The 27,299-nt window shown below is 34.2% G+C and overlaps 1 protein-coding gene across 2 annotated transcripts in view; it reads left to right on the top strand.

Moving 5' to 3' along the window:
• Positions 1 to 9,496: 9,496 nt before the first annotated feature.
• The window catches only part of Ca-Ma2d (Ca[2+] channel Muscle-specific alpha2/delta subunit), a 59,313-nt gene continuing 41,510 nt past the window's right edge, over positions 9,497 to 27,299 (top strand). Inside the window, exons 1-7 of one of the 2 annotated variants that reach the window (XM_067049547.1) lie at positions 9,497 to 9,638; positions 10,710 to 10,791; positions 15,823 to 15,933; positions 17,986 to 18,214; positions 22,406 to 22,537; positions 23,447 to 23,706; positions 26,726 to 26,836. In XM_067049547.1, the coding sequence (XP_066905648.1) occupies positions 9,559 to 9,638; positions 10,710 to 10,791; positions 15,823 to 15,933; positions 17,986 to 18,214; positions 22,406 to 22,537; positions 23,447 to 23,706; positions 26,726 to 26,836 (1,005 nt within the window). In that variant the 5' untranslated portion in view covers positions 9,497 to 9,558. Of the gene's footprint in view, positions 9,639 to 10,709; positions 10,792 to 15,822; positions 15,934 to 17,985; positions 18,215 to 22,405; positions 22,538 to 23,446; positions 23,707 to 26,725; positions 26,837 to 27,299 lie in introns of those variants that run through there. The other variant, XM_067049548.1, reaches the window with a different exon arrangement.

Here is a 27,299-nt window from a genome sequence, read left to right as displayed (position 1 = left end):
GCTCGCACTCGCAACAGAGCACCAGTGGTTCCTTTGCCGTTTGTGGATCCGTATTGCCGTGCGTGACTTGCTCTTGTAAAAACTGGTGCTAGCCTGGTCATGATTAGGTGCTCCAAAACCTTGCTTATCACAGAGAGGAGACATATAGATCTGTAGGACTTACGGAGCTGCTTATCCCTGTCCTCTCCCTTGTAGAGGAGTCTCAGATCGGCAATCTTCCAGCTTCTTGGAAAGTATCCCCTTTCCAGACAGTCATTGTAAATATCCTTCCTTTCCATTGTGCAGGGACGGATCATCCCTGGGGTAAGTCGCCTCAATGAAGACATTAGCTACCTCTTCAAGGGTGGTTGCCTGGTAATCTACATGCTTAATGGCTGCCAACGTCTGAAGTGAAGTCAATTTGCCTTGGGCCAAATACCCCAGTGATTCTTTGTAGACTCTTCAACAATAAATTCGTCCCAGGATCTCTTTTTCTGCGAGCGCACCTCGTTTCGATATGGCCTGGCCTTGAACATATACTCATTACGAAGTTCAATTCGCCTCTCGTCACATCTACACTTCTGGTACGACCGTCGGGCCTTGTTGAGGTCTCTTTTCATGATGGTTAAGGCCGGTGTCCACTATGGAACAGGTCGAGCCCTCGCCTTTCGGTGTCGGAGGAAGTTCTCAGCGACATCTGGGATAGCATCTGTAATCCTGGAAATTCTATAGTCCAGGACATCCATGTTTGCCGATTCAGCCTCAGTCCAGTCCTCGTCGAAATCTCTCCCTCCAGCATACTTCGGAAGGCATTCCAATTGATTCCACGTGTTATATACCCTTTGTTGATGCCGTAGGAATATATCGTCTCATATAATGCATCAAAAGACAGACTTTTTTTTTTTTTATCCCCCTCCCTTGCCATTTCTGGAATACGGGGTGCGGGAGCAGTGGGGCAGTGCGCGCTGGGATTGCGCATGCCACTGCTCCCAATGATCTTCATCTGTTCAGTAGGCCCTTCTGGAGCGCATCTGTCTGGGTGCCTCCTGCTTACTAGGCTTACCTCCTGCTTACTAGGGTGGTCTAGCCCTCCTGGTCTCAGTCTGGGTCAGCTTCATCTTTTTCTGGTGTCTCGCCGATGTTGGGCGGTCAAGTCCTTCCCATTGTGAAATGTGTTGGGCCCACCACCTCCTTCCATCTGTAAATGAACTCCCTGAAGAAGGGATAATTCTCTTCTTCCATCAACCAGGGAAGGTTCGACTCGGCGAGGGCGAAAATCCCGGTCTTTCTCAACAGCCTGGCTCGTTGTCCTTCCATGGCGGAGCAATCCACTATTACGTGTTCTGCTGTTTCAGGAACTCCGCACGTGGGGCACCGGAGGTCGATGTTCTTTCCAAAGCTCTGCAGCTTTCCCCGAAACCCCCCGTGTCCTGTTAGGATCTGTGAGACCCAATAGTCTGGGATGACCCATTTAGCCTTCAGTCTGGAAGGGACGGTAGGGAAGAATTTTTTTAAAGTAGCGCCCTTCTGGCTTGCTACCCACCGTCCATTCCACTTCTGTATTGAGTCCTCTTGCAGTATTTTCTTCCATAAGTTTGGAGTCTCGCCGATCCTCTCTCGGAGCTCATCCGGTAGCGCTTCTAGTCCTTGCCTCTTTACTTCATATATAAGGACATCCTCCCTGAGGATGAGGTCCAAGGGCATCGCTGCGGCCAGCACCTGCACCGCCTCATGTGACACCGTTCTGTATGTCTTCGTGACCCTCAGCAGAGCCAATCTCTGTATGGTGGCCAGTCTTCTCTTCTGTGTCTGCGTGAGGTTTCGGCTCCTGGCAGGGGATGCGTACCTCAGAATACCCAAGATCACACCTTTATTTATGGTCATTGTTGCAGGGTACCTGAGACCCCAAAATGCACCCCCTATCCTACTTAATCCATTGAGTGACAGTGTCACCCTGTCCTAAGATACACTAGGTGAGAAGTCGCATCGAATCTTCTTCTTATCTTCATACCAAGATATGTCACCTCCTCACCCGGCCTTACCCTCTCTCCTTGGAGGGTGATAGGATGAGCCCTGTCCGTTGAGCCTTTTATGAGTATGGCCTGAGTCTTGGCTGCTGCCATACTCAACTTCCTCCTCACGCACCACTCTCCTACGAGACTAGCACACCTCTCCGCTTCTGTCTTTAGTCTGGATCTACTGTTCTTGGCCACGATGACTGCCAGGTCGTCGACGTAGGCCGTGGCAAGGAACCCCTCGTCCTCCAGTTCCTCCAGCAACTCATCAAATACCAGCTTCCACAGAGCTGGTCCTAGGACCGAACCCTGGGGACATCCTCTTTCGATTTTTCTTTCGACCTCGTAGTATTACCCCTGATCCTGACACTCCTGTTATTGAGGTAACTACCTACGAGGAAGTATAGATTACTGGGGGTGTCGAGCTCTTGCAACCGCTGGAGTACACGGGGCCACCAAACGCTGTCGAAGACGGAAGAGATGTCAAACATGATCAATAAGACATATTTCTCCTCCTCGACCCTACGCACTCTCAGCAGCGCATCCTTAATCCCCTGCCACGGGTCGAGCCAAACTGCCGTTGATGACTTGCAGCACTTAGGACTGGTCTAAGGCTGTGGACGATCATGTGCATCAGAACCTTACTAGCTACTGGGAGGAGGCATATTGGTCGATGGGATTTAGGCGTTTCTTTATCCTTACCACCTCCCTTGTAGAGCATGCTCAAGTCTGCAATCCTCCACCTGTTTGGAAAGTACTCCTTATCCAAACACTCGTTGAATATATCCAACAACTCTTCCTCAATATAAGCGGCACTGTTCTTGAGGATTGCAGCATCTATGCTATATAGTCCTGGAACCCTCCCGATCCTTTGTCTGTCCACGGCAAGACGAAGGTCCCAAATATCCCATGGTGGGCATAGGTCGGTACCCGGTGGGTATAACGTGGTGCGTCTAACCATTCCATCATCTGCATTGTCCTGGGACGGATCATCCCTAGGGTATGTATAGTCTATATACATCTTGGCAGCCTGCTCCAAGATGGTTGCCTGGGCACCTCTCACTCTAATAGCCGCCATCACTTATAACGGCTTAACCTTTCCCAGTGCCACCCTGTACGGGATACCCCAGGGATTCTTTTCTGATTCTTCTACAATGAATTGGTCCCAGGAGTTCTTCTTCTAGCAACGCACTCCGTTTTGGTATACCCTATACCTATGCTTGGATTCTTCTCGAAGTGCAGGCCTCCTCTCGTCGTTTCTGCACTCCTAGTACCTACGCCTGGCCCTGTAGTATTCTTTTTTTAACTGCGTCAGAGCCGGCGTCCACCATAGAACCGGACGTACTCTCGCCCTTCGGCGTTGGAGGGTAATACTCGCCGCTTCAGTGATGGCGCCCGTAAGCATTGCTACTCTGCGGTCAATCTCGGGCTCCTCATCTATCGGGGTCATCTCCTCCCATTCTCTGTCAGCCAGTATTCCCTCCAATTCACTGGAAAACGCTCTCCAGTTCACCGACCGTGTCACAAAGCCATTTTCTACTTCTGGGACACCGCCTTCCTCCTCCACCACACTGAAGGCTATGACCCGGAGGTCGGAGCTCGTGTCTGACCGTAGGGTCCAGTCTACAATACGCTTTGCTATGGAAGCCGTGGCAAGTTTCACATCTATCCAACTCTGGCCCCGCGCTCCAACAAATGTGGGACCAGAAGGCTCGTTCATGATAACGAGCTGACACCTCGCCACGCATTCTTCTACCAACTTCCCTCTAGCGTCCGTGCGAACAGAACCCCAGGCCGTGCTCCACGAATTGGTGACGGAACAGACTATCACGCTTTTATACTTTAGCGCGACTGCCTCCACAGCAGCTATGTTATCCTCTACATTGATATTTACATTCGCTTGTCGTGGCGGCATATATGCTGAAACCAGAGCGAAGGCAACTCTGCCCCATCTGAGATAACATGCCGCCTGATATGCTGTGGTGAATTGCTTCAGTTCCATTACGTCGAGGGCAGGGTTAACGACAACAATCGCTGCTCTAGGCCTCCTCTCGCCACTGCCTAGACCGACCACCCTCGACGTAGTTCCAAAGCCTGTGACCACATTCTTTCGACAACAAGGCTCCTGAATCGCTAAGATGTCAGCACTTCGGGCGAGAGTTCTCAATTCGTCCGCGACCACTCGTCTCCGGCCCATATTGACCTGCAGGATATGCAGCCTACGCATACCGGGTCTTCTTCGCCTGCTTGACCATCATCTCTAGATGTACCGGGCATTCCCTGCTGCCCGCACAATGTCGGAGATCTTTCCCTGCTCTGCCACTCGCCTTGCAATTCCTACAACATGAGGGTTCACCCTTCTTCTTTTCAGGGCACTCCTTAGCTTTGTGCCCAGTCCCTGGGCACCACCTGCACGCCACCTCCTTTATACAGGTTTTTGCAGGGAGTCCGTATTCCTGGCACCGAAGGCAGAGCAATGGGTCCAGGTAATATCTGATGGTCAGGCTCCACCATCCTCCGCTGACGTCCCTCGCGGATAGGGTCATCAGGGTGAGCCTCATAGCTTGGTGCACCTCTAGCACCCACGTAGTTGTGAGCCCTCCCCTCGCGGGAGTGGAAAAGCTCAAAAGACAGACCTTTGTGGTTGGAACTCGTCTCGGATCTGAGGTTCCAATCGACAATGTATCTTATCAACGTCGGTGAGGCCAGAGTTAAATATATCCAGCTTTCCCCCATTGGTCCAGAGAACGTGAGGCCAGTGGAGGGAATATTTATAGCGACAAGCTGGCTTCTCGCAATGAACTCCCCGAGTTTAGCACCCCTTCTATGAGTCCGATTGGATCCCCAGACCGTGTTCCAAGAGTTGGTATCCGAGCAGATGATCACGTTTCTATTGCTAGCGGTGATCGCTTCCGTGGCGGAGTTGATTTCTTCTATGATGTTTCCTTCAGGTATGTATAGATACCAGAGTAAAACACTGCCCCACCTGATGTAGCATGCCGCACAATCCGCCATGGTGTATTGTCTCAGATCCATCACGTCAAGATTAGGGTTGTTGACTAAGATAGTAGCCCCGGGCCTCCTCTCTCTACTGCTCAGAGCTATAATGCTTGACGTGAGGCCAAACCCCGCAACCATGTTCCCACTGCAGCTCGGTTCCTGGACCGTCTGGACATCATTGCGTTGTGCGAGAGCTCTCAGCTCATTCGCCACAAGATGCCGACGTCCCATGTTGAGCTGGAGGGCGGTGATTTTATTCATATAAAGTGGATTTCGCCATTTCTTGGGCCCACTTTTAGTGCACTTAGCAATCTCGGCTACCAGATTTGTGCTTCCTTTGGTTCAATGGTGCATTTGCTCGTACACAGTTAATACAGTTCGGGGCAGCCCTGGCCTTTTTTATTGGACACTCCTTTATTACATGGCTACTTGCTGCACACCATATACAAACCACAGCTTCCTCTCTACATGTGGCCTTGGTGTATCCATAGCCCTTTTTATTTTAACTTTACGGATTTCTTTGATCTTAGTGTTTATAATTAAATAATTGGAGAAACTGATTTTGAAAAGAACTATCGATTTTAAAATACCTCCCCTCCCTTTCATGATCAATAAAAATTTAAAAGTTAAAATTAATCTATACGAGAGAATGGGTTCTCAAATTCTATTTTATTTTTAATATTTAAGCCTCAGATAACCTTATAGATTCCATGTTCGAAGAAATGCGAAAATTTAATACTAATCAATTCGTGAGCCCAAGATGTTAAAATTGATAGTATATTATAAATTTACGCCGCCGATATCTTAATTATGTATCTCAAGAACAAAGGAATCCATAAATACTACATAAATCTATTGCTTAGCTTGGGATCTTGAATGGTGATTTTTAACCAAAAGTGGTTGATTAGAAAATGTTTAGGACTGTACACACCCAATCTCTTAAAGATAGGTACCTTAGTCTTCAATAGTTTGATTAAGGAAATATGTGTAACAAAACGGTGGTCCACTTCACTCAGCTCCATCAAACTCACAAGTCTTGCAAGTCAAGGATAAAATGGTCGGGCACACTCCGACTCTATGACGTGGGTTGCTGAACCTTCACTAGATTTATTTAGATAATTAAACAGAAGGTGTTGAGCAGAAAATAAATGCAGTCGGTAAAATGTGGAGATATTTCTCAAATACTATTTCAAATAAATTTTGCTCAGGTCTTGTTATAAATGCAACTCATTGTAATTATTTAATAATAAAGTATTTAAATACCTTTAATTAAATAAAAATAATTACCAAGGAAAGTAATAAAATAATGGTTATTATGAAGTAAAGTATTTTTAAAAAATAATTACGAGGTAAAATATTTATAAAAATATAATTCTGAATAAGAGTTTTTAATTGAGTATAATTTAAGAAATACTTTATTCAATTAAATTCCTAGTTCTGGATGAAAGTCATGTTGACTAACAATTTATGGAAAAATTCCCTACATAATTACAATTAACATATTTAGAACGTTTCTATATGGATGATTGTTTCTAGCCTGCTTATTAGTAATATTTTTTATGTATCATACATAAAAAAAAATTGTATCTTCTATGATCTTCATAACTTCTGAGGCCCGTACACTTACCTGTTACTGTCCTAGATCACCGACCATTGTCAGGTAAATACTCCAGTTCAGAGTTGGACATTGTTCGTTTAAAATGTATATGTGAATACAATTTAAGCATTTTTAGTAGGGAATTGTGAATAGCGAAAATAACCAAAATACTGCTTTTTCGGAAAATTGTGATATTCAGCAGACTAAATCAAATTGCCCTAACTTTTGAACTTTTGAGGACGATGAATGAGTAAAAAAATACAATAAACCTAAGAAGAAAATCAATTTTGCGGAAATGGTCGATTTTAAATAGCGAATAAATGGAAAATTGTAACAGTTATAAAAGAAGAACGTTTCGTTGTATATAATGTTGTAAAACTGGAAGAAAGTATTCGGAATTGTATTACTATCAATACAAATGCCAAAAATATTTATCAATGACTCACGAATACCGATGAATTGGTTACTTATGAAGCGGAGTTGTATTTGTGTTTGTGAATGTATCCGTATGTAGGAATATAAGTGTAATGACAAGTAATATCTGTATTCTTAACTGAGAATACAATATGCTAGGAACACGCACTGCTTAGGAGGGGGTCCGTGTGCGAAACACTCTTATTTTTTTCTCTGGTTCTAATGACAGAAAAATGAGTGTGGTACCAAAGTTATAAAATTACTCGAGTATAAAGCTTTCAAACAATATCAAAAAAACATTCTAAATAGTTTTTATTTTTTGGGGGGCAAAACTGAGCTCAGATTTTGATTCTGCGCAATAAAAAGTTAATTTCTAATTTTTATGAAAACCGAAAAACAACAAATAGCAATACCTATAAGCCATAAAATTGTATTTCCTTATTCTTATATTATTCCTCTGTTATAGTCTAGAAACATTCAGAAGGGGGTTGGCCTTATAAGTTAAGTAACAAACAAAATGTAAGTAAAAAATAAGGAAAACAAACATGAAAAATACATAAAAAATAAAATAAAAAATATAACTGTACAAATAAGAAAAGAAAAAAAAACCCACTAAGTTTCAAATATACAGAGATACTAATACTATTTATAATATAACTAACTAAAAATAAAACATAAAAATTATTTTATGTAAAAATTGAGATTAAAAAATAAAACCATCTATAAATTACTGATAATCAAATTATATTGTAACTAACAAAATAGAAAAAAAAAAGGTACAAAACAAATAAAAAGTTCTTGATGACCCAAAAATAATTTGGAACATTTCGATATATTAAATTAACAGCTAATTAACTAATTACTAAATTAAATCCTTAGTTAACTAAGTGATCAAATAATAAAATAAATAAATGCAAAAGTTAATCCACGAACTTGGTAGATGAGCTAGTTTCCTTATTTTATTTATGTTAGATTCAGAAAAAATAAGAAAATCATTCATTTTATTTCGATGGACAGGCACTGAAAAAACTGAGTAAATTTATAAATTACTGTCTCACATTAATCATAAGACAATAATATATCATCAAAAGATGATATATAGTTATATAAATATTTTTCTCTCAATGATATGAAAAATAAAATGCTAAGAACTAAATCGTCAGGTTCATTCAAAGTACATAGTTTGTAGGAGTAACTAGGATCAAATTGAAGTTTATTTCTATCCAAGTATATGCTGCATATTTTTCCATCAGCTTAACATACTTTGGCTATTAATCTCAGTTTATAGGTGTGAGTATTAAATCTTAAATGAAATTCACTGGAAAAAGGGAAACTACAAATATTTCTATAGACGATATTATAGCGGCTGTCCATAATGAAATTGGCATTTTCGCTAAATAAATATTTTTCAAAAGATTTCGACAAATTATGACAGCTCTCTTTAAATAATTCCAGATTTTGTGATTGCCAAACATTTTCTGCTCCCATTGAAACTAGATGATTTTTCAGTTCTGTCACCCAGTTAAATATCATGCGAAAACTACTCAGTTTCAGCTGTCTGGAATTGAACAACTTGGGTGAAAACTTTTAAAATAACGATATTTGCGGATAACATCAATTGATACAAAAACCGAACTCACATTCTGCACCCTCCAAAAAATAGTAAAAATACGTTTTTGAAAGCAAATCTTATGGTTGGTTATAACCTATTTTAACCTGTGTAGAAAAGCTACGGAGTGAAAGTCAACCCGCCCAGGCCGGAATCGAATCGGCGCCATTGCTAAGTTGACGCCTCTTATCTCTCGGTTACAGCGGCCATTAGTTATGTTATACCACATTTTTTGCAGTTTGATACATCTCAAATATATACTTTTTGGTTTTTCAAATTACTGAGAGAATGACCCTCTCACCTCCGCAGTGCCCTATTAATCAAACGGCTTCAATAGACTTTTACAACTAGACACCAATACAAAAGAAAAATGGTTTAGTTTGAACACTGAAAATAACTAATCCTTAAAACGTTGAGATAATTCATTTCTACAGCTTATTTATTTCATCATAATTTAGCATTTATTAGATAACTTCATATTTTAAATAGTTTCCTTTTCATTTCTTTTAATAATTTTTTTAAAATTTTATTTACAATTTCATCGTATTTTTATAATTTTTTGCGTTTCATTTATCTATCCATTCATTAGTTTCCACTATTTCATCAAGATTAAATCACGATGAACGAAATAATGAAACAACTCCGTGACTAAATACTCGTCCAATTCACCCTGTATACTTCTAATGCGATATAACAACAATGAAAAAAATGCTGGCAAACATGATAATATATCAAATTACATCACGATAAAAATAAAGAATTGTGTTGTAATCCAATAAATGAACAAACACTTTTATAATTACTTAAATATATCAAATTTGGTTTAAAAATAAAACAGACCATCTGGAGATAAAAATAGGACCTCTAAACCTCAGTGTTGAACAGCCTCATGACTACCTCCTGTTTTCGATTTACGTTGCTCAGTAACTAGAATCAGAAATAGTATGAATTTATCATGGATCAAGCTACTTGTTCTTTTCATATTCTTCGGAAATCACTCATGTTCAGCAAAAGAAGAAGAAACGTAAGAATTTTTTGAGTTGTATAATTTTCCTTAGGGTTTTAAAAGCAAACTAACTTAAACTATTTCTAAATAATTAGAAAAACAAAACAAATTTAAAAAATCAACGTATATTGCTTGTTAACGGCCCGATATAACCCAAATTTATTTGGTTTGGGTTAATTAGTAAATGTTTCGTATGGAGTACAGCAAAATAAATGTACACCAGATGAGGTTTGATATTTTGCACTCTTACATCATAATAAAAATCACTTTCATATTTTCGTCACTTAAATTTAATTATTTTTAAAGTATAAACATTTTGTTTTGTTAGTTTTCATTTCATTTTCATGAAAAATCAACCACAGAATTTGTCATTATTTTATATCATTAAAAAGTAATAATATCTGAACTGGTTACATCTCAAATTTAAGGCAATTAAAAAGATAATTTTAACCGAAATTATGGGTGAATTGTTTCCAATTTTTAAATTCATATATAAAAATTCCCTTGATACTGCTATTAAAATTATAAAGAGCATGACTTAAAGGGTAAAAACCCAACGAAAATTGATATATTAAGAAAAGACAAAAATCTGTACTGTAAAAACGTTATTTCTATGATTTAATTAAATATTAAACCTAATATAATTATATAATCAAAGCAACAGATAAAATTGACCCACAGAATTGTGCTACACTAGTTATTATTCAATTTGATCAATTAGTAAATAAGGGGTTCTTCAAATCTCATAAAACATGTAAATTATTTGTCTTAAAATGTTTGGGGTATCAAAATAAGTTATGAGTTTCCGTTGCTTGAATTTATTAATTATATAAATCAAGAAACATTGTTTTGTTTTTGTCTATTTTCTCTCATATATTTTCTTAAAAAATTATCAAAATTAATATGTGAATTCTTAACTACACTGTCACTGATAATACTATTTTTTTTTATTCTTAAGCCCATTGCGTATCATAATGTTTATTTGATCTTAAAATTTAAAATATTTAGGAAAAAAAAAATTAAATTGGAACAAAACGTGATTTGCACAGGCGTGTGATTTTGTAATAAAATATTACTTTTCTGTTCCAGTGTTGAAAAATGGGCTGCTAAGCTCGGAAAAGAACTTTGGGAACTTGGATCAAGTGTGACCAAAGTACCAGAAATCAGATCGGTATGTATATTATTGATTAATTCAATATAATATATTGTTATTTAATTGTCAGTGATTCGAAAAGGACTTTGATAAGTCTATTAGTGCAATTGAAATTTTATTGTGGGTTATAATAATAATAGTTGTAGATTGGTAAGTTTTCCAAGATGATAGAAATTCATGTCTTGATGATTAAATAAAAGTTAGATATAAAAAAGATAATACCTAGATACCTAAAAGATAATACTTTTAGCCTTTGACATGATGGGTGTGTTATAGTACAGGAGCCTGTAAATAGTTTTAAAAAAAAATAGTTTCTATGACAACTAACAGGTGAACGCATTTCTGGTATTTCTAAAACTCTCACTAAGTAATTAATTGAGTAAAGTAACTAATTAGTTTTAACACCTGTTACTTCTAAAGGTGCCTCTACACATTTCCCAAACAATGGCAAATTCACGCAAGCGCAAGTGTGTGGATGTTATTTGGCTTGGCTGGTACAAGTTGGCCTGAATTTGTGACCGACCCGTTGAGTGTAGTTTTTGGGTTCAAATTAAAGGGCAGTTGTCCTGCATCCACACATTTTTGTTCAGTTATCATTGTTTTTGAACAACCAGCAGATATATGTTTGGGTTCTCTGTGTTTCAATTGATTATAGAATTTCCCTAACCTTCTAATTCAATAATTAAATCTAGTTTAATTAATCAATAATTTAAATCTAGTTTACACATTGACTACAACAGACCATGATGACATGTTTTAAAATTCTATCGGTTTGGTGTAAAACATTGTTTCAAATCTTGTTAATTAACTTCTGCGATTTTTCGTCTAAATGCTAAATGGTAGATCTTAGTAAAAAATCATAACAAAACCAATTAACATTAAATTATTCGAATGAGTACCATAATTTAATAATTTGGTGAAGTATTATGGTGGTGAACCATTTGTTCTGGTTACACATTGACTACAACAAACCAGCTATTGGAATAAAAAACAATCGGATGAGGTGATTTACGACCATACCACTTGTCGGGCTTCCACTAGTTTCGTTCTTTCCCTTCAAGTCCCCTTTTCTTTAAATCTTAATTAATCAATAATTTAAATCTAGTTTACACATTGACTACAACAAACCATGGTGACATGTTTTAAAATTCTATCAGTTTAGTGTAAAACATTGTTTCAAATCTTGTTAATTAACTTTAGCAGTTTATTTTTTATTTAAGATATCACAAATATATATTTATAAAGACATTATATGTGTTTTCTTCTTTCTCTTCCTCCTTAGTGCCTTTCAGCGTGGAGGTGCCTCTGTCCATCCATTGTATTATGGGGCTCCCTTTCGGGCGTATTCCTGTTGGTCTGGCCTCAAAATATTTTCTTGGATCCCTGTCTTCATTCATCCGATAGAGATATCCAATGTGTCCAGACATGAGTTGTCTCTTTTCTATGGTGTCATTTATGGAGACAGTTCCAACATCCTGTCTTGTTCTCTCATTTCGTATGCGATCCCTTCTAGTTCTTATATGTCCTAGTAATTATGTGCGGTATATAGCCAACGTTTTGCCCCACGTTGCAGGGCTTCGTCAGGGCTAAAAAAGATACAAACACTTGACATAGTTACAAAAAAGAAAAAGTTGGCTCAATAAAAATATAATAATTATTTACTATTTGAGTTTTTTTGACCGCACCCGGACCATATTCCATTCATTACTGATATTTACGTTTCCTTTATCTTTATTTTATTCCTTTTTAAGATGAAAATCTAATGTTAGAGCCAACAAAAGTCAAAAGAAAATACAAGCATGTGGATACCGACAGTTGTTGCTACCTTTGCTACCAAGTCTTGGATTTGCGACTAGTGGCAAAGGTAAGACCATAGATCCGGTATAAACGGTGCCTCCTAGCGAAGCAGTTACGGTTAAAGAAATTAATCAGAATTAAACTGCGTCAAATGAGTGCAGTAAAATTTTAATTGTTTATGTATTATATTGTTAACCGTAAGCCGTCCTAAACCAAAAAACGTAATTTATTGTATTTGCCAAAACCGAGGTAATGTACCTTATATGAATCCAAATTTAGCACGGAAACGTATTTCTTGTGATCCTAAAACCGTCACTAAGGTGCTGATTAGTTTGATCAAGTAATGATTTAAAATTTTCGTTAGGTCTATCTTTCTTTCTTTCTTTCGCCAAAATCTTAAATGGTAGATCTTAGTAAAAAATCATAACAAAATAAATTATTCATCGAATGAGTACCATAAAGTAATAATTTGGTGAAGTGTTATGACGGTGAACCATTTGTTCTGGTTACACATTGACTACAACAAACCAGCTATTGGAATAAAAAACAATCGGATGAGGTGATTTACGACCATACCACTTGTCGGGCTTCCACTAGTTTCGTTCTTTCCCTTCAACTCCCCTTTTCTTTAAATCTTACCTTACTTAGTCTGCTAATTAATTCAGGTTAACCTGTTTCTCGCTTCCTCTCTTCCCTTGCTCGCTTGCAATGCCTCTATGTCCCATACGTAATAGTAGTCCAAGTCAATCTCCTCTGGTTTGGATAAAATCATTGGATGATTTTATTTTGACGTTAGACCTGATATTGGTTTTGCGGACTCGTTTTATTCTTCTTTTCCCCACAAAGCACTCCTAATAATATTTATCATCTCTTAAATACTGAATTATTTACTATAAGTATATTTAGAAAAATAAAAATCTTCCGGTCGATTTTACATGATTCAATATAGCCCATAATTTTACTTTTTTTTTCGGTTGGCTCTAACACTTTTTAGATCTTTGGTGACAAGCCTTCTCCACTCCTGCCTACCTTGGGCTACTACCTACCAGTGTGCAGCTCTTTCACATCTTTGTTGATTTTGTGCACATATCTGATTTTTGGACTCCCATGTGATTTCTTGCCAACTATACTGGCATTCATTGTTGTTTAGAGTCGCCCTGATAGATTACTTTGAGCCATATGTCCTCTCCATCTTAACCTCATGGCCTTCATATCATAAGATATTGACTGATTGTCTCTGCAAGCAGTACATTATTATCACTATACTTCATGTGTGAAGGCTCTGATCTCACTGTGAGAACTTTCCATTCAAATCCTTCGATTCTGCTTTCTAGAGTACCTGTTAGAGCCCAGTCTTCACGCCGTATATCAGAGCTGACTTTATACATTGTACGATCTTAACTACAGATTTTTTAGAGATTTCTCGGGATTTTAGTATTCTTGAAAAAGAGAAGAAGGCGTACAGAGGCTTGTTATACGCTTTTCTATCTCAGTCCGTTAATCATTTATTGAGGACATTGTAAAGTCGATGTATTTGAAGCTGTATACTCCCGGATATTTTATGTATAATATTCCAAAATATGTAAATTCAATAAATCGCGTGAAAGTGGTTGGAAGTCTTTTATTGTTGTTAAATTTACAGAAAAAAACATTAAAAAGATGGTGTGTTCTGATAAAACACATTATTATTCAAGATTAATCAAAACTAAAGATTGAGGCATCTGATTGCTGGTATTTGTGGGATCGTGGTATTCTGAACACATTACGCCCTATAGGTTAATAAAAAGTTGTATCTAATAATTTATGATAATTATAATTATATTAATTTTGAATTCTCAAATACCTATTGTTAAAATACCAACTAATCTTCTTCATACAAGATTTGAATAATTCATTTTCAACCAATTGGAAATCATTTATCAAAGCATGGTTTGACCTGTTCTTAGAAGCATGTTGTTTCTATTTTCATTTGTTTAGTCTACATTAGCTATTTATCGAACCAACCAACCACATGGAATGTAACACTGACAAATTGCTTCTTGGGAGTCCTACAGATTTCTGAACGTTTGCGAAACTACAGATTTTATGACGACCATATTTAATTTATCAGATTAAAAGTATGGTTTGTAATTTTATAATTATAACAGAAAAAAGATAATTTTAATATATAAATATATATTATTTTTTTCATTTCTATTATCGTTCCACTCTCAAGCTGGAAAATGTCTTATCATTATAATTATTTCATGTAATTATTTTAACATTATTTTAACGATAAGCCCTCACAAAAAACAGGCACATCCAAAACTTAAATCTAGAATTAAAATACATTCATCAAAACAAGTGTTTTGTACCTTTTTTGTAATCACGTATCAGCGCAGACACATCATACATACATTAAGTGATTGCCAGGCATCCTGTACTATCCAGTGTATAAACAGAATCATTTTCCATCTATGTTTTATCTCTTTTGGGGCCCTGATAAAATAGTTAAGATTCCCAAAGCCTCGCTGAATAGAAGGAACTATTTTTAGAATTTATTTGAAAGCAGAATCATATTTATTCAATTTTTTTGTATTTTTTTTTTTTTTATCAATTCTAGTAATGATATGTATAAGAAGAGTTGTGGGGTCCACATTCTTACTCTATTATACTTTCTGATCATTCACTTAAAACAAAATGAGTTTTGGTTTTATATCTGCTGTCCTAGTAACCAATGAAACAGCAATACTTAGTAAAACCACCACACGCTAAACCAAGAAATTTCCATAAATGTGATAAACATTATCATTTTTAGGTCATTTAACTCTTGATTTCCCACCCATGATTAAAGAAAATTAATTTTCTATTATAGCAGCAGTGTTTCAGAAGAAACACATGGGGACGAGTGTGCCTCGATTTAGTTTTCACCAGACCCATTAAAAAAACCAAGTTATTGAAGTGTCTACAATACCTCCTAGAACAATTGTTGATCTATAATTAGTAATTTTTTGTTGGCAGGCTGCTGAACATAAGACTTAATGGGTTGTAGTTGCACAATTTTTTTTTAGATAAACTAATTTGGACTCGATTATTTAACTTGATGTAATTCCTTTAAAAAAAAATTCATGAATGATATGATGAAAGATATTAAACAGAGAATTTTAAGTTATATTTTGAAATAAACACAGAGTTTATTCGTACTAATGAACTAAACCTAATACCTTTTAATTTATCAGATACTTTGAATTTTTCTTATTTAATGATTTTCAGAGCTACAGAAAACTTAATGCTCAAGTTTTGCCAACAGATGGGGAAAAAATCCTGCACAATATAGTTTCGAATGTCAACCAACTTCTAAAACGAAAAATGGATTCAGTGATGGTAAGTCCAATAGTAGCGCACAATTCTCTACTTTGAATAATGGCATTTATAAAAATAATAAAATAAAAATTTTGGTTTTATTTTCGAATGGACGTGTTCCAAAAATATTAAAGTATAAAGAAATGTATTCCTTGTCTGTCCACGGTACAGATAGAATGCGTCAAATTCAAAATAAAATGTTTCTTTTTTCTATATACCAATATTCCACGCCGGAAAGGTTCAGTTTATATCATTTAAATATTTAATGATTTCCTTCTTTTTTTTTTTCTTTTTTTATAATATTTCTTTATATTAAAAATCGATTTTACACTACACTAACGTTTCAGAGTCCTCCGTCTTCTGAGTAGTTATACGAATTTGAAAAACAATGCAAAAATTATAAAATAATAAAAACTTTATTCAGCAATCATTATTTTAAAAAATATATAAATTACCCGGCGATAACAATATCCTGTATTTTGCTGGCTCCCTATGTCCAAAATCCATAAATTTTACTTCGTCAATTTTATTTTCAAAACAATAAAATATTTTGGGAAACTACTTGCTATCTCCTTGGTATCTTTATCACACGAAACGAAATTAAGCTATCTTTTCATCTTTTTGAGCCTTCCACATATTTATCAGTTCTCGTTTTTGTTTATCATTCTTTTTCTCATACACACCATTATTTTTTTTTATTTTTTCTTCTGTAATTTCAAATTATTAATGATATTTGCATTAATGCTCTTCAGTTTTATCTCGTCAGTCTTAAAATTTAGGACCCTATTAATATTTTTTGTGATACAAATAGCCTATTTTATTCTATCCTACATTTTTTTTTTCTATATCTAAATGTTTTGATTTTTAAAAATTGAATTTATGTTTACTTTTTATACTGTGATGGGCCAACGCTATTTTATTTTTGATTTTGTTATTTTTACAATTACTTATATGATGTTCATCCAATTTTTTGCAATATATATTTTATCGCGACCATTTCAATGTATTCTGTACACCACATTCAAGTTGTCTATTATTTCAATTTCATCTTTCGTATTACTCAAAACCTGTTCGAGCTTATTATTATTATAAGTTCTTAGTTTCATATTTTTGTGATCCCCTTGAAGAATGGTGCCAAAACTGGAAGATGAAAATAAATCCCACCAAATCACATTTACCCTTTGTCGTAAAACCATGACTTCCTGCCCCACAGTATCCTTTAATAATATTCCACTTATTCCTGTCGAACAGATCCGTTACTTAGGACTTCATCTGGACAAACGACTGATATGGAATCCTCATACAAGACTAAAAAGACAGGAAACTCTTCGTCGATTCCGACTATTACAACATTTACTAGACAAATGGGCTAAACTGCCAATCCATTACAAAAGGCTGATCTACATGACTATTATAAGGCCTATCTGGACATACGGAGTTGAGCTTTGGGGCTCCACTAAACCATCAAATTCCTCCCGAATCCAATCCTTACAGTCCAAAATCCTCAATGCTCCTTACTTTTTCACGAATCAAGTCATCCATCAGGACCTTCTCATATGTTGCCGATTTGGTCAGAACCAGATACCAATCCTTCCATGACAAACTTCCCAACCACCCAAATCCACTTCATTACCTAATAATCCTCCTTGGCGAAGAAGATGGCCTCGGGATCTTCTCCACTAGAAATGTTATCGGAGTTCTATCAATAGGTAGATTCACGTTTGTATACACGTTTGTATCATGTCACTATGTCACCTACAGCAAATTTACTTGTTGTATACATTTTAATACAGTTGTAAATAACAATAAATAAATTATTTTAAAAAAAAAATGTGTTTGTGGTCATAATCTATTAATATCTTTTTTATGTTTTCTGTTAAATCTGTTATGTAATCAATTTTGTTAAAGCTTAAACCGTTTTTATCTCCTATTTTTGAATCAATTATTATTTTTATGTTGGTCCTCCATTTTGTTTTTTCATCAGATGTGCCACTATTCAAGCAAAGAAGCTATAATTGAATTTTTAAACGTGTTTTTGCCAGCCTTAATGTATATATTTTTTTATTTTGACAGTGTTTAATTGAAGGTGCCGAACGTTTATTAGAAGATTTTGAAGACAACAACCAGACACTGATATACTTCAGTTCGAAAGAATCAAAACTGGTCGGAGTGGACGATACGAACAACATCAACATCACCAACTACAAATTTATGCAGTTGGAGCCCGACTATCATTTTTATAATATTTATGTCAACACAACTCATAGCGCTGTTCATGTCCCCACGGATGTTTTCGATTTGGGTAATTATCTTTTGTAGTAACAAGTCCAACCATAGAGAACATGTCCTTAATTAGTTTCAATAGTTTTTAGACTTATTAATATTTACTTATTGAACATTTTTTTGACAAAACTAACATTCTTTCAGGTAAATCAAGCTTGTCCAAACAAACCCAAATTACTTATTTATAACATTTCTCCTTGTTTCTGATAATGACATTTTATTAATTATACGAGAAGAAGATGGTTGAGGGGTGCGGTCAAAATAAAACACAAATAAGTTGAAGTAACTTATTTAATTGTGCCATTTCTGAATTTCTGGCCATCCTCAGGGCTAAGAACAGAACAAGATAACAACCAATGAATACAGAAAATATAAACAGAATGACATAAAATAAATAATTGTACAGAATGGAATTAATAAAATAAAGTGAAGAAAGAAGTGGAAAATAAAATGTATACATAGGTAATTGAATAAGTAGGCAAAATAACATAATTAAGTAAATAAAATAAAAATGAAGTTTTATAATGCAATGAAATATGAATATATTAGTTTATTAATTATTTAAAAATTAAAATTATGGAAAGAAAAATAAAATTGAGAGAAAGAAAATATATGTAACAACTGAAATATGTAACTATAATATGAGATAAAGAGGCCAAATAAAAGTTAAGTTAAACAAAAGAAATGAATAGAAAATGAAAACAACAATAATAATATATGGTGAACATGACTAATAACGTGGGTAAGGAAAATTGAGAAAAGAATGGAAAAGAAGGGGGGGGGTTAAAATGAAGGTAGGGGGAAAAAATGAGAATAAAACATTAAACGAACCTGTTAGCTTGAAATCAAACCACCAAGTGGTTTCTGCGCCGCGAACAGCGAGACTCCGTTTATTAATTATAATTATTAATATCATAGTCTGAACTGATATTTTCTTTTATACTAACTGATATCCAATAACGAGTTTATTTAAAACTTTTTAGAAAACAAAATTAAATATTTTCCAGTACAGTAAAAAAAAAAAAAAACACTTTATCAGCCACTAAACAACCATTTTTCTGATCAAATTTAACCAACTGAAAATAAATTTAATTAGATTACCTCAGCTGGCCATTTGGTGACAATGGCGAGATTCTAAAATGATTAACAAGATAAAGTAGATTCTTGGTTGTTGTTAAGAGTAGAAACAACCAGCTTAGATAATCTAATTAAATTTATTTTCTATTGGTTAAATTTGATCATAAAAATGTTTGATTAGTGGGATAAAGTGTTTTTTTTTGTTTTTTACTGTACTGGAAAATATTTAATTTGTTTTCTAAACAGTTTAAATAGACTCGTTATTGGATATCAGTTAGTATAAAAGAAAATATCAGATCAGAGTATGATATTAATAATTATAATTAATAATATGTTATTATCAGAAATAATGAGAAAAAAATATATTTTTTTCGGATTTTAAGTATACCAACCAACAACTGATTTTGTTATTTCATTCATTTTTTGTGAAGTTCTTTTTCTCAGTATTTTTTTAAAATTTTGTTCCATATAGATAAAAGTTTTAATTGTTATTTAATTATAATAAAGAATTTTTTTTTTGGAATTGGATGGAATAATTCCAGATCAGATGTACAACACTGGATATGATATTACAATGTCTTTTGGCTGACGACTTAGATATAAACGTAGACTTAAAATTTATACCAGTAGTTCCTAAACTTTTTTCGCCAAGGGACTCTTCTTGAGCTGGAAAAAATTCATGGTTCCCAATGTTGGGCTAAAAAAAAATTCTCTGCACCCTTGTGGAGTTATAAGATATACGCTATATTAATGCTCTAATTGGTTGAATAAAAATAGTGCAAAGTAAATAATAGAATGCACTGTAAATTAACTATTTTTTTAATGATTTTTTTTGTAATATATTGAGTGCAGCACCCCTGCAATAAACCTGGCATACGCTCGGGTGCCAAGAGGTTCCGCAGCACCTAGTTTGGAACCACTCATTTATAGAAATGAAAAAGGGTTCGGAGGGTAGAATAGCAAGAAAGGTCTAATAATAATTCAAAACAAAAATATATTTAACATATCGTTGATTAAAAGGACTAATGAATGTTTATGTATTATATAATGAAATATTATAAGATATTAAGAGTTTTTAAATATTAACTGAACGAAAAATAGCTCCTTATTTCTCACCTTTTTTTTTAATATTCAATAAATAAATTATACTGTCAATACGAAGTGATATCTAACACATTTCCTTATAAGTTATTTTTTATTATGTATTCAATGAAAGTTATAATTCGATTATTAACAATTCATATAAATATGTACATAAAACTATGCATATAATATAATAAACATAATAAATAGTGTGTCACCTAGGTAAAAATATTTATTTTTTTTCTTTATAGTTGGTTTTTGATTTTTCGATCAAGTTGCTAAATTCTGAATAATAAATGTATTAATTTTAAGTAACTCGAATTATTTTAAAATAAATTATAAGAGATATAAATATTACAGTGCATTTTGTACACAGATATTTTTATGATTAGCAGGCTTGAATACTTTATAAAGATGAAGTGAAAATTGTTAGCCCTTTGTTTAAATTACCAAAACAATTATAATTGTCAGATATTACATTAACTTTTTATTTTTATTAAAAATACTAACCCATCTAAAACGCTCCTTACGCGGACAATATTATTAAACGTAGTAAATTTTTAATAAATATTATAAAAATGATATTCGTACAATATATTGTTGAAATTTTATGTTAACCGAATAATAAGGCACTACTTTAAAAAATGGCAGCCAATTCCATTTTCGAAAAATTTTAATTATTTTCTAAACTGAATTTCGCATTATTATCTGTTAGAAAATTATTCAATTTTTACATGAACAATACGACAGATGCAGCAAATGATCATGAAAAGTACGTATTGCAGATACACTCCAGAAGAAGTTCATTTTGTTTTACCGCAATCTAAAATGTTCTCTCTCTTCTCTTCACATTCAATAGTTATAGAGAACAGTTTTTTCCGAAAACCTACATTTTTTTTTTTTGTAAATAACAAAATTCTGGTTATTATTTTGTAAAAAAAATCAAGTAAACTACTACACCTACGAAGATAATCATCAAAAACTAATTTATGGTGCGTTTAACTAGCATTGACTGGAGCTCAATAGAACTTTTTACGTTCTATAGTTCTCGAGATATATTTTTTTTTTTCAAAAACCGAATTTTTTTTCTAATGAACCTTCAGGAAATAATATTTTGTAAATTTATTTTGGGAAATGTCATGGAAACCGCCACTCAACAGGTGCTTTTTATGAAACATTTAACTAGCTTCAATTTGTTAATTTAACTCAACTCATAAATATATAAATTATATTTATTTAATAATTATTAAATTATAATTCCTAAGATATATATTTTAAAAATTTTTTTTAAAAAAATAAATATTTTTTACATTTATTTTGGCAATGAAATTTGTTGAAAATATTGGTTTTTGGGAAACATAGTTTTTGAAACTATTAGACGTAAACAACTCTATTAGGAGCCAAATTATAGAAAATTTACTACGCAAAAATAGTATTAATAATTTTTTTTGTTAGGGTGGGTAGCTTTGAAGGTGTTTACTAATGAACAAAATATGAGAGAAAATTAAAGTTTTCCCGTTGAGTGCTGTGCAATAATTCAATGGGGTGTTTGAGGCCGAGGGTGTTAAAACGTCAACTTTGGCTGCCTCGTTACTGCAGCGGCGCCGATTCGAATCGGGCTAACTTTCATGGGCGGTTGACTTTTATTTCGTGGCGGCCCCACGTGTTAAAAACGTGATCTCCCACCATGATTATAATAGGCTGGTTACTACTCGATAACCTCCCTTTATCTCCTCTCCCCCTCCCCCACACTTCAGAAATGACCAGAAAGTGGGTCATTAAAAAAAAGTGCAATTGTTCAATACGAACGTTTCAAGGTCATATTGTACCTTTTGTTTAGTTTAGGTAAGAATTGAATCATTTTCTAACATATTTTAGAAACTAATTAAATTTTATGACCATCATATTTCAAGAGGAAGCTCCCTGCCCATGTACGCCATTGCAATATATTAGCAAAATTCAAAAAACACCTTAATATCAAAATCACCATAAAATATAAATGCGATTATCTAGTTTAGAAATCCAAAGATTCAATATTTTTTTTAATCAGGTGGTGATGTTAAGAACTCACTACTATGGTCTGAAGAACTCGATGAAACTTTCATTACCAACTTTCATGCGGATCCGACTATGTCTTGGCAATATTTTGGTAGTTCTACCGGTTTTCTGAGGCATTACCCAGGTAAGATATTATAAATCAAATATTAATTCAGAAGTATTCAATTAATATGGTCTAAATTGAGATATTAATTAATATTAAATTGTAACATAACACTTTTTACATCTACTCTCTATACCAGTGCAGGGTTTGACAACATTCAAGTTTCTGACCTGGTTAATAGTTTTTAATTTCGTTGTTATTGTGATTTGTAACTCATACATGAAAAAAGCTTCAATTTGGAACTACAAGGGTTGAGTTTGAAGATACGGCTGTTAAAAGAGGGTCTCCTTATGGCTGTAAAGCAATTTGAAGTGGTCAACATTGTCCAAAATGTTCCATAATATTCTATGAATAATTTAGTGTTCTAGAATGTCCCATAAAGCTCCACGCAGATTGTTTCTGAATGTTCTGAACAAATATGAAACATATTTGACCAGGAACATTTCAGGGCTACTACATCAGATAAACTCCATGGGGCTACAGGGGTGGGTTGCGTAGTTACACAGCGGCAAGTGCAGTCTATTCACACACACACAGATGTATATAAATATTTTTTTCGGTTGGTGCAAAAGACTGTGGAGATTCTTAGGTTCCATAACGCGATTTGTGATGATTGCATACGGGATAGTCAGGAGTCCTATGCCCGGTTTGCGAATTGCCTCCACTGGGTCGACAGAGGGAATGGATGAAATACCAGTATTAGTAATCACTCATTTCGGGTAATCTCCGATCCAAGTACTGAGTGAGTCAACTCTGTGGGTTCTCAATAAACTGGGTACCCGTAATTGGGGAAAAATCTCGTAGTTGAGCGTATCTTGAACACTCTTGTCCTATCTTGTGTAACCGTTGTTCAAGAAATATATTTAATCCTTTTAATTTTAAATTATGTAATACTTTTTCCAAAAACAAATATTTCTAATTGTGTTCAAGCATTGCATTGGAATGACAGCGCTGATGTTTTCGACTGCCGAACTAGATTTTGGTATATCGAAGCCGCCACTTGTTCGAAAGATGTCCTCATACTCATCGACAGTTCGGGCTCTATGGCAGGTATGAAGAGGACAATATCACAGCTCACGGTTCGCACTCTATTGGATACGTTCAGCAATAACGATTTCATCAACATATTCAGTTTTAATGATGAAATTACAAGACTAGTCCCTTGTTTTCCAAAGGATATGCTTGTACAGGTAAGTGCAAAATATCCATTCAAATACATTGTATTTCTTAACTTAGATTACGCTAATATAGGGTGTTTTTTTAAGCCCGATAGAACTTGAAATTGTAAAAAATAACACAAAAAATTAAATTGTAATCAAAATTTTTTTTTTTATTCGAAAGATCAATACGTGACATTAACATTTGAAAATGATTTCGGGCATATGGGCACCGCGGCTGTTCTTGACGAAGCGCATTCTGGACGTCCAATTTTGGGCCACTTTTTCGAGCACTGCTGGCCGTATGTCACGAATAACACGAACAATGCTGGCCTCCAAGGCGTCAATTGTTGCTGGTTTATCAGCATAAACCAGTGACTTCACGTAGCACCACAGGAAATAATCGAGAGGTGTCAAATCGCACGACCATATGCGGCAATTTTGCTTATTAACAAACCCGTTAAGCCAAAAATGCGCCTCATCGCTGAACACAATTTTACAGAATGCGCTTCGTCAAGAACAGCCGCGGTGCCCATATGCCCGAAATCATTTTCAAATGTTAATGTCACGTATTGATCTTTCGAATAAAAAAAAAATTTTGATTACAATTTAATTTTTTGTGTTATTTTTTACAATTTCAAGTTCTATCGGCCTTAAAAAAAAAACCCTATATATCAATGAATGGTATCAATATATTTACAATTTATTTATTGATGTTTATCGGCTTATTTATTGTTATGTACTGCAGCAGACAGGCAGGTAAGAAACCTATGCAGAGTCGGTAACTTGATTAAATATTTTCATCAGTTACTTGACTAAGTATATTTCAGTTCTATATTCATATTAATCAGTCGGGTAGCCAAATACGAGCATCTATGATAAATTTAGGTGGTTTAATTAGATTCCAAAATGATAAGCCTAAAGCAGTAGACATACAAAAGAATTCGATGATGTTCGTCCACTTTTTATAATAAAATAGCAACCATGGCTCTAAAATTTAAAATAATTACATTGAAATTAAAAAAAAAAATTATAGTAGGATATTATGGTACGTATGTGATCTAGTGTACAAAATTAAGAAGACAAACACCAATGGATATTTAATACATTTAAAAATTAAAAGACCGGTGCAGTCATACACCACCATAGACACTTCCATAAAATACATAAAATAAAACAATCGGCTTTAGATAGTAATGTAAGCCCATTTGGCATTTTAACTTAAATTTTTAATCCGTCAGTTATTTTATCTTGTAATGTAATGAATAAGTAAATTTCTAGTTTTATTAAGACTAATTTTTTTTTGTTTAATATTATATAAAATTTATATGGAAGTCCGTTCTGCTACAACTCATGAAGGGTCAGATTTTTCTCCCATTTAAGGTACCTATTTATAGGGTGGGCCCCAAGAGAGCTCCCGAATCCACAGGCTTGACTCGAGCTACAGTAACAAAACAAATAATTATCTACTACAAAAGGATTCGAACCCGGGTTCCAGGAATTAGTAGCAGAGTGCCTTACTCACTGAGCTACCCCGCTCCCGATATTATATTTAAATAAAAATATATTCATAATCATCATTGGTCCGTATTAAAACTAATGCACCATCAAAATCTCTGATTGGAATTAAAATAGCAACCACAAACAAACAATTATTTAAGGAGTTTTTGTACATTCATATTTTACAAAATATCTACTTATGTGACAATCCTTAAGGGAAAACGAAAAACTGTTATTATGAATTGTAATGATTTTTTTTTCAGTTTATTTAAAATTTAAATGATCTTATGATAAATATACAACATTTTTTTTTCTTAAAGACCTAAAGTTCTCACAAACTTTAAGATCTAAAGTAAAAAATAAAAATGTGTATTCCTTATTACAAACATTTTTATTTCGGCCTACATTAATTAAATTCCCAATTACAAATTAAAAAAAAATAGTATATAATTTAATTGTTAAAATCATTTAACTTATCATCGTCCTACTTTGAGTTTAAATTAATCCCTAACAGTTTTAAAACCGCAATTTATTTATAGTTCACGAGGGTAATAATCCATCTTACTTTATTTCTATTTATCGGTTAGTGAAGTTAAAAACTGACTATTTCCATAGCAACCATGGAAACACGAAAGCATTTATTTATAAAATCAATAATCACTCTTCAATACACTCTACGACTTCACCTATATGTTAAATGTTTATGTGTTTTTTTAATATTTTGCTATTCAAGGGTAGTACACGTTAATTTATTCAGCCTGGAAAAATATTTCTTATCTTTTCCTTTAGTTAATTTTCATTTTCTTTCACACTTTATATTTTTGTATTACTACTAATGATGAGATGTCGATTTTATCGAAAAAGGTTTCCACAACCTTTAAGTATGAGATTTGTAAAACATTGTTTTAGGGTGTAGGCTTTCTACACACCTGCAAACAAATGCACAGACATTTTACGGGACCTGGATTTTTGGAGTCAGGAACCTTTTTTCTCTTTTTTGTTTATTTAATATCTTTATTGAAATTTACAACTGTTCATTATAATACGTTCAGTAAATGTGATCTCAGTTATAACGGAGTGTAGAGAAACTACCCGTTAGTAGCACTCTAATGACGTTTTTCATCAGCAGGTCTCGTGACCATCTTCTTTTCAGGCGCCTCGGATGATTGTCAGGAATGGAAGAGGAAGCAAGGTTAGAAACTAATGGATTTGGGTGGTTAGGGAGTTTATAATGGAAGGAATGAGAGGATCTTAAAACGAGTATTTCTGTTGAAAAATCAGATTAAAATTTGTCAAGATCGCAATATTTTTCAATTTCAAGTTAAAGTAATAACAATATAAACATTATTTAGTAATGTTTTTCATTTATAGCCCAAAATCTTTTCAAGATCATATTTCAAAATTCATATTTGAAAATTACCTTAATTTAGGTAGGAAAGCCGAAATAAAATGTTTGTGACAAGGATAACACTACATTTCATTACTTTTTTTTATTTTTATTCTTATTTTATTAATTTGTATGATTCGTTAATGTAGCACCTTTTTGTTCCAGGCTACTCCAGAAAACATCTTGTTATTTAAAGAGGCAGTTAAGCTTGTTAATGTATCAGAAAAGGCCAATTTCAGGAAGGCACTTAGCACAGCATTTGAACTAATGACAAAAGTACGTTAGCAATATTATTTTTCCTAATATATTTTATAATGAATTCCAATATTTTTATTTTAGGTAATCATTATTAGATACGAATCATTAATCTGGTTGTGTAACGTTAAATGACAGTTCATGGGATAAAATTAATGAATTAATACCATAAGATATATTAATTAAGTATATATTTGTAATTACCAATTGAATGTTAATGTTACCTATCTAATAAATGATTACCTAAAGAATCGCAAAGTTTACTAATCTCTTCGTCTTTTAAATTTTTATTCCTCACCAAGCGACAAATTATTTTTTTCCAAAACTTTTATTATTTTATTTGTTCTATTTATCAAAGAGGAAGGATTTTATGATGTTTTAAGTATTAAATGAGCATGTCCATCGAATGAACTAAACTGTAAGCTTGATGGATATTCTGATTGAGTGGTAGTCAACGTATGTTTACTAATTAATGATGTATATA

This window comes from Halyomorpha halys, unplaced genomic scaffold, assembly GCF_000696795.3.
Source record: "Halyomorpha halys isolate HHAL.00 unplaced genomic scaffold, Hhal_1.1 Scaffold766.1, whole genome shotgun sequence".
NCBI classification, from domain to species: Eukaryota; Metazoa; Arthropoda; class Insecta; order Hemiptera; family Pentatomidae; genus Halyomorpha; species Halyomorpha halys.
The sequence above is the reverse complement of the archived record's forward strand: the minus strand, read 5'-3'. Positions and strand labels throughout refer to the sequence as shown.